The sequence below is a fragment of the Martes martes genome, assembly GCF_963455335.1.
Source record: "Martes martes genome assembly, chromosome: 5".
NCBI lineage: Eukaryota > Metazoa > Chordata > Mammalia > Carnivora > Mustelidae > Martes > Martes martes.
This window is the reverse complement of record NC_137892.1, coordinates 75,103,627-75,115,864: the sequence shown is the minus strand read 5'-3', so window position 1 is coordinate 75,115,864 and position 12,238 is coordinate 75,103,627. Positions and strand designations below refer to the sequence as shown.

Below are 12,238 nucleotides of genomic sequence, written 5' to 3'. Positions count from 1 at the left end.
GTTTCCTTTACTGTGTAGAATCTTTTTATCTTGATGAAGTCCCATAGTTTTTTTTTTTTTTTTAATTGAACAGCTATAGATGCATGTTATAATGGTTGGATTTTGTTTTGTTCTGAGAGGGAGCATGCACACGTAATGGGGGGTTGGGGTGCAGAGGGAAAGAGGGAGAGAGAATCCCAAGCAGGCTCCATGCCCAGTTTGAGCCCTGATGCAGGACTCTATCTCTTTTTTTTTTTTTTTTTAAGATTTTATTTATTTAGTTGACAGACAGAGATCACAAGTAGGCAGAGAGGCAGTCAGAGAGAGAGGAGGAAGCAGGCTCCCCTCAGAGCAGAGAGCCCGATGCGAGGTTCGATCCCAGGACCCTGGGATCATGACCTGAGCTGAAGGCAGAGGCTTTAACCCACTGAGCCACCCAGGCGCCCTGCAGGACTCTATCTTATGACTCTGAGATCATGACCTGAAACAAAATCAAGAGTCGGTCACTCAACTGACTGAGGCACCTAGGCGCCCCTACACTACATAGTTTAAATCATGCATGAGGTCATGTCACGTACTCCAGCAAATTTAGGTTAAAGAGCCATAGAACAGTATTTCCCTTCCCAGAAATAGTGAGCTAATGCAGATCTTAAAATACCAGTTTCTTCAATGATTTTGCTATATCAGCAGATGGTCACAATAAAAAGTTTTTGTTCCCCCATTCATTCCCATTATATTCTGTCATTTTTATGAATTATTGAGGTTTATGCTTTGATGAAATGATAATCCCCATTTTTATTGCTAAATGTTCTTGCCTTTGTAAGTTTCCTTTTGCCATTTCCTATTTATAGCCCTTTTTAACCTTTCATCTGATAGCTTAAGCTTATAAAGCATTTTATCAAAAAACTCGAGATTCTCATAAGATGTACTCAGTGATCTCACTTCTTGGAACCATAGAGGCAGCTGGAGCAGTAAGGAGATGTAAGGGAGCAGGTGTTTCCTATAATAGGGTGGCTCACACTTGTGACGTTGATTTTTCAATCCCTTTCATAACAGTATTGGCAGAAATAAGTGATATTCAGAAAACTCAATCTAAAGATGACATTTAAATTGTAAATAGAGATCTCAGCAAATTTTTCTTGTTTCTCTTTATCCTCTTTCCGTTTTCTGTATCACCTGGAAACTAAATTTAACTGGATCGAGGCACACATTTGGTTTTATAGTATGTTTTGTCACAGAATGGACTAACATGAGTATTGATGGAATTTCTGGAAAGGAAGTAGGACACAGGCACTAGTGAGAAATAATACATTTACATCTGTCTAATAAGTTTTTGTTTCCTAATTTAGAAACAGTGATTGCATACCCCTAAATATTCAGTTACACTTGGTTAAGCAGTCATTTTATTTTGATAACATGAATGGAAGAAGGATATTTTTCAATTATGTATTAGTTTAGTGATGCATTAGAATTGATTTCATTTAAATATTAGAGATATTCCATGAAGATTGTCCTTGATTTACTGCTGTAATTTGTAGGATTCTAAAAATGCATCTATGGTCATAATATTTTTTAAAAGATTTTATTTATTTATTTGGCAGAGAGAGAGAGAGAGAGAAACAGCCCAAGAAGGGGGAGAAGCAAGGGGAAGGGAAGTAGCAGAGGGAGAGGGAGAAGCAGGTTCCCTGATGATCAGGGAGCTCGACACAGAGCTGTTATCTGAGCTAAAGGCAGACGCTTAACCAACTGAGCCACCTGGGTGCCCCAGATCACAACATTTTTAATGGTGCAAAATTTGTCATATTCTCCTTAAACATTACCATTTTGTGGTATCTCATCATTCCTATCCTCTTCTGAGTAAACTGATGCTAAGAATAGCCTGTGGTGGTCTTGGGATCTTACATGTTTAGTTGAACCCAGAACTGAACAATATAATCACAGGCACTAAACTTAATTTAGTGCCTGTAAATAAAAATAAAATTACATATTTTATGTAAATAAAATTATATAAACATAATTACAGGCACTAAACTTAATTTAGTGCCTATAAATAAAAATTCTTTTTTTTTAATTTTTAATAAATATTTAATGTATTATTAGCCCCAGGGGTACAGGTCTGTGAATTGCCAGGTTTACACACTTCACAGCACTCACCATAGCACATACCCTCCCCAATGTCCATAACCCAACCACCCTCTCCCTACCCCCCTACTCCCAGTCACCCTCAGTTTGTTTTGTAACAGTAAGAGTCTCTTATGGTTTGTCTCCCTCCTGATCCCATCTTGTTTCATTTATTCTTTTCCTACCCCCCAAACCCCCCACGTTGTATCTCCATTTCCTCATATCAGGGAGATCGTATGACAGTTGTCTTTCTCCAATTGACTTACTTTGCTAATAAGCATAATACCCTCTAGTTCCATCCATGTAGTCGCAAATGACAAGATTTCATTTCTTTTGATGGCTGCATAGTATTCCATTGTATATATATACCACATCTTCTTTATCCATTCATCTGTTGTTGGACATCTAGGTTCTTTCCATCGTTTGGCTATTGTGGACATTGCTGCTATAAACATTCAGGTACATGTGCTCCTTCAGATCACTACGTTTGTATCTTTAGGGTAAATACCCAGTAGTGCAATTGCTGGGTCGTAAGGTGGCTCTATTTTCAACTTTTTGAGGAACCTCCATGCTGTTTTCCAGAGTGGTTGCACCAGCTTGCATTCCCACCAACAGTGTAGGAGGGTTCCCCTTTCTCCGCATCCTTGCCAGCATCTGTCATTTCCTGACTTGTTATGTAAAAAAAATTCTATACTATTGATAGAATAAACATTTTTCAAATGTTCATGAAATGTATGTAAAATTTTAGGCTTACAAAGGAGACCAAATTTCTCAGAGTAGAAATAGTACAGATCATATTTTTTTACTACAATGAAGTAAAACCAGAAATTAAACAAAGGTTGAGAAAAAATATAGATCACAAAGTTTTTTTAAACAGTATTTTAAGAGGAAGCTTGTAATTTTGAGCAGGTGACCTACCACAGTGAGATTATTACACTTAAAAAATGTGGATACAACTAAATTATTCATAATCTTAAGTAATTTTATTATCAAAAAGAAACAATAAAAATAAACTAACTCAGAGCTCATTTTAGGGACGCCTGGTTGGCTCAGTCCGTTAAGCATCTGCCTTCAGCTCAGGTCATAATCCCAGGGTCCTGGGATCAAGCCTCAAGTTGAATCATACTCCCTGTTCAGCAGGAAGTCTGCTTCTCCCTGTCCCTCTGCCCCTCTCCCTGCTTGTGCTCTCTTACTTATTACTTATTTATTTGTGCTCTCAAATAAATAAAATCTTAAAAAGACAAAAAACAAAACAAAACAAAAAGACTCCAGCTTATTTCAAGATGTGAGTAAAAGAAAGTCAGCTTTAAGGAAACCCAGAACTCAGTATGGGGATTCTGCTAGATGCTAAATGTGTTCAGTCCAATTACACATTCTGGAACTAGGAAGTTACCAGAGGATGGGCAACCCACAGGGCCCGCTGAAAAACAGACCTGAACAAAAACTCCATTGCTCACCTGACCTCCCAAAGCCCTACTCTGTTGGGCCACACTCAAGGTAGGGTGTGGCAAGGGTGAACATAAATATAAAATATTAGGTATAAGGACACATATAACTTCAGGGATTATGCATGCAAGTCCTGGCTAGTCAATGGAAAAATCTTGTCAGAATAGACAATTTTTTCATAAAATATAATTACCAAAATGTGGAAAATTAAAAACCAACTTAGGACCAGGTAGAGATAGACTTAAAACCATGGAAGAAATGTTTTGGATTGTCTCTCCATTTTTCTAAAAAGCAAATTTTAAAAAACTTCCCTTAGTGATGTTTCTTATTTGTTCATTTCATAAGGTTTTACTGAAATGTATTACTAATTTAAAAAGAAATGTAGTTTAATGCATTTAACTTTACTAGTGATAGCCTTTTAGCAGCAGCTTGTCTTCCCTCTCTCTTCTCCCTTTTTTTCTTTTTCTTTCTCCCTATTTTTCCTGCATTCCTTTTTTCTTTCTTTTTGTACTATCAAATTTTAAGGAAAAGATTGAACCTAGAAAACTGGCAACTGTCAGGAAAAGAATAAAACAGAAAAAAAGACAATAGTAATTTTTTTATTTATAAAAATAGATGCAAAACAGGACGTGACCATTAGCAAATTTATTTATTTATATATTTATTTTTAGTATTTGTTATTACACTATCCTTCGTTTTCTGTTTTTTTTTAAGATTTTATTTATTTATTTGACAGATAGAGATCACAAGTATGCATAGAGGCAGGCAGAGACAGAGAGGAGGAAGCAGGCTCCCTGCTGAGCAGAGAGCCCGATGTGGGGCTCGATCCCAGGACTCTGAGATCATGACCCAAGCCGAAGGCAGAGGCTTAACCGACTGAGCCACTCAGGTGCCCCACCATTAGCAAATTTAATCCAACATTAAATTTGGCATTTATTCCTGGTAAAATGTGTTAATGAAATAGAAATAGAAGAATATGACTTCAATATGATTTTTGAAATAGCTATTTGAATCTACCACTGTTGAGAATGATCTAAATGCCAGAGAATGTCATCTTCTAAAACAGACCCCTGGAATATCAATATATATTTTTTTCACTCAGGAAAAACACAAAAAGGAGAGGATTATGAGTGGGTATGTAATTCTTGGAGACATTCAGGAATGTCTCAGCACATCTAGATGTGCTGAGGGTGCTGCCACTTTGGCTTCTGTCTTGTTGGAAGAAGGGAGAAAAAGAATGAGTAGGAGTGGTTTAAGAGTCAGGGTGTGTTATGACACATCTCTTTTGCTCACATCCTATTGACTGGGAGATATGGTCTATCTGTGTACCTAGGAAGAAGAGGAAAAAATTTTAGTGATAGTCTGTCAGGTAGAATTTCTAGCCAATGTGATGAGAAGAAAAAGAGCAAGAGGGCGTTTGAGTGAGTGTGGGTATAAGTATTGTAAAAGCAGAGATAAGTCATTTGTCATTTAAATGGATGGTTAAGTCAGAAAAGTCCAGGAAAATCAACGAATCAAATGGGGAGAGTAGATAACCAATTAAATGAAAAATATGTCAATATGTATTGCTGATACTAACTAGCAATAACCAGTAAGGAAAAGCAGGCAAAATAAAGGTCCCTAACAGATTTGTATTTTACTTACCTTGTGATGTGGGGAATCCTTTGGAATTCTAGAGTCAAAGACTACAATAAAAAAGGCATCAAACTTTTGGTTGGTGAGTAAAAAAAAAAAAAGGTTGGGGGGGACATTGCCACTGCTTCATTTGCCTACAGTAAAGCAAAAGGACCTCATAAATGTCTCATTGAAACCAAAAGAGAAAAGGAGAAAGGAAAAAGGAAGCCCTGAAGAGTTTATAGAATATGGGGTTGTATATGGGTATTATGTTTATAGGGCTTTGAATTACTAATTTAAGAGTTTTTATTTTGAAATGTTTTATGTTTTATTTAGTCTATTACCATATTTATTTTAATGAATATGAAGATATCTGTAAAGATTTTCTTGGGCTTACTTGAACTTTCAGTCCTCAAAACTGTTTTTTCAGAATTTTCTATAGCACTCTTTCTCTTAAATATACATCAGATTATTGTGAGCTTTAAAAAATTCTAGTGCCTGAAACCAGTTACACCAAAATCTCTAGAAGTGGGACTTAGCCATCAGCAATTCTCAGTGTTCCTCACATGATACCCAGTGTGCTGCTATCAGTGAAATCCACTCTGCGGAAATGTTTGTTTACATGCTGTGGGTTTCCTTTCCTCAGGATTCCTTATTGTGAGTTTTAAACGAAATAAAGTGTGTAGAAGGTCTAGCGTGTGATGAGCACACACCTTGCTCGTGATTAGAATTTAGTAAACGCAGATAAAATATTGTGATTGCTATTTAATCACATACCATACTGAAACAAATGTGAAGACATAAACAGATGTTCTATTGCTCAGATCTGGGCTTGAAATACTTACTTTGGCTCATTGATTAAATTGTGCATTTTTCTTAAGTTTGCTTTGTAAAGATTTGAAGCACCTGGAAAGATATAACCAGAATAAGACTGAAAGTAGAGTAAAAATACCCAAGTAGTAATGGTCTGGGACCGATGGAGAGAAAAACAACTCTATCAGAAAACCTGGGTAACAAGCTAATCGCTAAATTACAATTTGCATTTTTGTCATATATGCACTGTCATTTTTATCTCATGAAGTTTGAGTCCCAGTCATTCTAGACCTAGCAGTGGAAAACAGCTCCTTTACTCACAAGTTCATCATATGGAAACCATGGTCTAAATTCCTCAGTGGACAGCTACAGCGGGGATGATAAAAATCTTACCGGCTACCTTGGAATTTGAGTTCCACACTGGGTTTAATTAGTGAGTGAATCTGCATTGCTGAGCCCTATTGATGAGATCGGTTCTGGTTGGCATCTAGAGGACTCAAACTCTTTGTTAAGTCACTAGTTAGGAGAGTTTACATCCAACAGATTTTAGAAATTTAGATGTAGCTATATTTCAGAAATTTACAGTTCCCTGTAGTGAAACAATGAGAGATCAAAAAGGGGAATTTTAAGGCAAAGATCAAACTAAGGAACTTTTGAAGACTACATGGTGAAATACATTGTTGGAGGCAAATTTTCCTTTAAGATTTTTGTTGCATCGCTAGTGTGGTTATACATATTCTACCAGGTTTCATGGAAAGTATATCACTATTACAAAAATCTTTTGCATATTTAAAGGTAGGAAACTTTTTCTCTCTAGCAAAATTCCAACAGAAATAACTTTACAGAAAATAATTTCTGAAAAATTACCATGGGTATTTGGAGGCTTATAAAGTGAACAGTGATATGATACGCCACATAACCTAAGAGAAATAAAGGATTCAGCTATGTGAATTCCTGCTGGGTAAAATTGCTGATTTAATGCAGTGAAATATTTTTTAGTTTTAAGGACTCAAAATCTCAAAGAACAAGAAATGTGCATCCTGTAAGTGGCACCACAGGAGCTAAAAATCCTATACCAACTTGAAAACTAACCATCTTACGGATCGAGGCAAATGTCAGAAGGCTATAATTACCAACAGAGGAACCTGAGACAGTTCAACCAGAACCATTCTGTCTTAAAGTAATAATTTCACTGTCAAGGAGTACCAAACTACTTGCTTATTAAAATCCAGCGTATGGACTTTTGAAGTGAGTTAGGCTATTAGCACTTAATTTATTTGGCATTGCCCTGGAGTCAGGATTTCTGGGTAATTATCTTCTAATAACAGAAATCTATTATAAGGTTCTAATTTTATCTTAACCATTTTAATGGAAATATTTCTTAAATGATCATGTACTTTTTGTGGAGGATGAGAATGGGGGTTAGGCATATGGAAGTAGTAGAAAGAGAACAAACCAGGAATTTGGAGGTGTGTATTCTGGTTCTTTTGATGTCATTAACTCGATGACCTGAGCTGAAGGCAGAGGCTTTAACCCACTGAGCCACCCAGGTCCCCCCATCTCCTACTTCTTCAGGTAACTCCTACTCCTTTTTATTTTGGAACAGTTTTAGGTTTCTGGGGAAGCAGCAGAGGTAACTCTCCTCATGTGCTCCTCATTCAGTTTTCCCTCATGTCAGCATGTTACATTACCAGGGCACTTTTGTCTAAGTTGAGAAACCGACACTGGTGTATTACTGTGAACTACCGCCCAGGCTTTATTTAGGTACCACCCAGTTTCTCACTAATGCTCTTAGTTGCAGGATACGATCCAGAGTACCACACGGCATGCCTAGCCTGGGTCTGTTTTGAAGAGTTTGCTGTCTCTTCTCATTATTCCCAGTGTTTCTGTGTTGTCAGCGGAGCCTCAATACTGTTTCCTTTGTTTTTTCTGTAGAAGGTTTTATCTTTTCACATTTGTAGGTCTGAGCAAACCTACACCAGATAATCACACTGTTGGAAATGAGTGGAAAGGAAGAGTAAACAGTTTCTGATTTTGTAAGATTCTTCGGTGATTAACTTGTTTCAGTTTGGGCCTTTAGGTACCAAACTGTTCTGGTCATTTACCTTCAGGAAATTAATTGCATGGCTCCCAGCGTACTCTTGGTGTTTGAGGTTACCGCATTACTGAGCTCTCTGGTTTGTGATGGTTGCTGTCCATGTCCCCCACTCATAACATCTTGTGAAACTATAGTGTCACGACCAGAATATTAGCATGAATAAGAGTCAAGGCTGAGACATTGCCATTGCTCCGAAGACCTCTGTGTTGCCTTTTTATAATAAAACCCTTTTCCCTCCTGTCCTTGACACATCCTTTTGGTTATGAGTGATTTTTTTTTTATTGAAACCTGGACATTTTTTGGAATTACTGGATTCTGAATCTTACTAAACCATCTGTTTTAGCTGCCTTCTTTTGACACTGCTTTGACAAAAGTGGCTGTTCCATTTGGTCACCGCCAGGAGGGTCCAGAAGGCTGGGTTCCTCACTAGACTTCCACTCATAGATTTCTTCAAAAGAAAGTATTAGTAGCTATGATGAATGAATTTCTACCACAAGCCAAAACAGACATTTATTTGCTAATGTGATCTTTTTAGCTAAGAAAAACTTGTTTTTTTAAGATTTTTTAATATATGCATTTGGAGATTCTGTATTTTTTTTTCTTCATTCTCCCTTCCACAGCTTTCCTTCCATAGGAGACTAATGCTTTTAATCTTTGCATGACTGATGAATATACTTAACAAAATTATACCATTATAGGGGTATGCCGTATCTGGTGGGTACTGATATTATGATAGTTTTCCTTTTTATTAATCTGTTGAAAATTAAAGGATGGAGATTTGGTAAGTTAACTGCTAGCAGTTTTATATAGCCAAGTGAAATAGTGTTTAAAGCACTCTCCCAAGCTCATTTCAGTAGTTGGAGTCACTTGTTCGAACATCAATTTCAAGCTCAGTTCTATTTCTCTCATATTGTAGCAGATGGTTTGTTACAGATAATTCATGATATTTCAACAAAGCACACATCCCCTTTAGCAAGAGATCTCTTGCACTTTAGTTAAAATAATACTGAACATTACTGCATTTTGCTTACGAGAGCAAATATTTGTAAAAGTTCATCTTCAGTTTTTGTGCATTTTGTACAGTGATATCTGAAGGCAGGGCTTTGTGTTTACAGTTCTTCTTAATGTTCTCTCTCCTGTCCACCTTCAGTGAGGACTGAATTCATCCTTGCCTTGGATTTAACATGTAAGTCTGGATTTGTCACCTAAGGCGTTTAATTTCAAATTCATGCCATCTTTGTCCCTGTCTCTCAGTTGTATTTTCCACTTGTAATTATTTTCAAATTTCTTTACATTGCTCAAACAGCAGATGTGATCCACTACGTCATCTACCTAAAATAAAATTGAGAATCAGTAAGGAAAAGAAGAATTTCTGTGCAGCCATACTGGGCACACAAGCTCATGTTCTTTGCATAAGCCTTGTAGATATCCACCTTTATTGATGATGAGAGAAATGTACGGCTTGAAGTAGGGTGTGTTATTTTTCACTTCTTAAATGATAAAGAATTTAAATAGTAATACCAGTGTTACAAACAGTGTCACTATCTGGAAACTCTCATACCTTTTAAATTTGCACTAACCATAGGAAAAGCAACTTGATAATACGTATCAGGAATCATAAAATTGCCTGTGTCCTTTAGTAATCCTTCAAAAGTAGAGCTAGGTATAAGGAAATAAACTGAAACGTGGAGAACAGCACTTGTGATAGATTATTTGGCAGTATTAGAATTGTATTGATACCATGATTATTTCAACATGCCTTCAACAAAAAAATATGACATAAATAGATACAGAATTTTTAAAATGTGTTGGAGTGGAGTCTTTGGGTGGTAGTATAAATGTAAAGACTCACACACATGGTGTATCTGTATGTATGCCGCATGCACAGAAAAGACAAAGGAGGCCACGGTGTTTTCTGTTGTGATCCTTGTCAGTAGGAAGTGGAATGGTGGGTTACTTTTCATTCTATTTCTTCTGATTTCCAGATATCCCAGAGGGAGAGGAGTACGTGTTTGTTTGGTTTTGTTTGAAATCTGTTTTTCTTTATTCTTTTTCTTTCTCTTTTTCTTTTAACCAGAAGCATATATATGAGTGTCAGTAGCATAGCAGTGCAGGAGAGGGCAGGGTTTCCTCCATCCATCCTGAGGGCCACCCCAAGCTACCCCAGGAGCACCTGGTCTGCCTGCGAGGAAGCCCGGACCGTTGTGTTTAAGTGCTCTGCGACATGTTCTGTCTATCAGGTTTTGATTCTTTACGTGGATGAACCCTGAGCTATTGCAAAATTGGGCTCGTCAGATAACTTAGGCTCAGAGGCCCTAGGGAACTGAGGCTAGACAGACTGAATGAACTCTCTGGCAGACTTCTCTGCAGTGGGACTCTTTGAGACTCTCTTGTAAGCAGGGAGGCAGAAGCAGTTGTGTTGCTGCAGAGGTAATGACCAAGCCTTGCAGTTGCAGGGAGGAGGGACATGTTCTGCCTCTCTAACACGCTGTGGCTCCTCTCTGTCTTGCAGCTGGCCCTGAAGGACCCAGTCCACACAGTGTCGTTGCAGCAGTTTATCTACGAGAAGCTTAAGGCACAGCAAGAGCTCCTGGGAGAGCAAGGCTTCCAGTCCCTCATGGAGACGGTGGACACAGAGATCGTCACCCAGCTGCAGGAGTTTTTGCAGGGTTTCTGAGAGCACATAGCCCAGCCTGCCGTCTGTGTGTGAGAGCCTGCTGAGGCGACGACGAAATCCCTTGTATATTACAAAGTGAAGACCGTGCATTTTTACCACAAAATTGAATAAATGTAAATCCCGCACAACTAAAATCACAAACCTATTCCTCAAAAGAATTTAATTTTATATTTCAGAGGGGCCCTGTGTTTACTAGGTATAGATTTGATGACACTAGCTGCTTAGTTTTCTGTTAAGAGAGGAAACTGTGTGCTGACCTTTTAATCATGTGCTCTTAACACTTGAGAAGATGAAGGTTAACGTCGCGATGTCGTTCTGCAACCAGAATTAGTATTAATTTGGCTGCTTTATCCCTTTTTTAAGCTAATGAAACTGCAAGTTTGAAAGATGACAAAGCTGCTCAGATGATGCAATTAAAGAAATTTGTGCACCAGCCAAAAATATATAAATAGTGACAAATATATATTACTGAGGTTACCTTGCAAGGGAGTTGTTTTCATCTGACATAGAAAATGTGTTTTATCAAATGCTTTTATTTTCATTTTACTAATTTGATACAAAAAAATTAGTAAAGGGATTTTTTTTCTCATTTTATTTTCAGTAATTACATTTAGTCTTTCAATGCCTCTTGTAAGGCCTGCTTTGGAAGGGAACCTGTGGTACTGCGGTGTTGGGTGGGAGACCTCTGGTCGTGATTTGGCCCTGGCTCCTTTATTACTCCTGAAGGTCAGGACCGCTGTGAGCTCCCAGAAGCCTGAGCCCCCAGAAGCCCCGGGTAGCCTGCAGGCCTTCCTGTGCTGTGACGCAGTGGTGACTGGCCGCACTTACCGATCCCAGGCTCCTCACCGCGGGAGTGCATCGGGACCGCAGGATAATGGGTGCACCTCGCAGGACCCAGCACCAATTCTCAGAGTACCAACACTTCACGTGACACGTCTTCCTTCCTTATTCCTCCAACACGCAGTACCAAAAAAAGGGGAAAAAAGAGAAAATAAAGCCTTATTTTGTTTTACTTGCCATTTATTGTAAGGAACCTTTAAAGGAAATACTCAAAAGCAAGGTTGGAAAATGTCTGATCTTTCTATAGAAAGTTCGGTACAGTATGTGACTGCAGGAAACCCACTGCCCCTTTGTAAGCTGTGGAACCCAGAATGTATGGAAATACTTGGTGTTTTCAGCAAGAGAGAAAATATGGTCCAAATTAAATTTTCCAAAGATACCTTTGATTTGTCTGATTATTTTTCCCACTCCAGGAAAAATGAATTTGTAAAAATTGCCCCATGGATTTGAAAGGGATGTTTTCTTTCACACTGTGGGTGTTGGCTCTCCCCTGGTAGGCGATGGTGACATATGTAGCAAACCCTAATTATTCTTTTAGTTTCTCTTTTCATTTAAAGACTTAAAACTTCTTTAATATGATATTTCTTTATCATTTTTAAGACTGATCTAAGAAGAATAATTTCTTTTTGTTGATGCAATTATTTTCATTT

General features: G+C 37.9%; 1 protein-coding gene across 1 annotated transcript in view; it reads left to right on the top strand.

The window, feature by feature from the left end:
* IPO11 (importin 11) overlaps positions 1–11,960 on the top strand; it is a 208,004-nt gene extending 196,044 nt beyond the window's left edge. Inside the window, exon 30 of the mRNA XM_080805105.1 lies at positions 10,584–11,960. Coding sequence (XP_080661231.1) covers positions 10,584–10,748 — 165 coding nt within the window. The 3' untranslated portion in view covers positions 10,749–11,960. The remainder of the gene's footprint in view (positions 1–10,583) is intronic.
* The last annotated feature ends 278 nt before the right edge of the window (positions 11,961–12,238 follow it).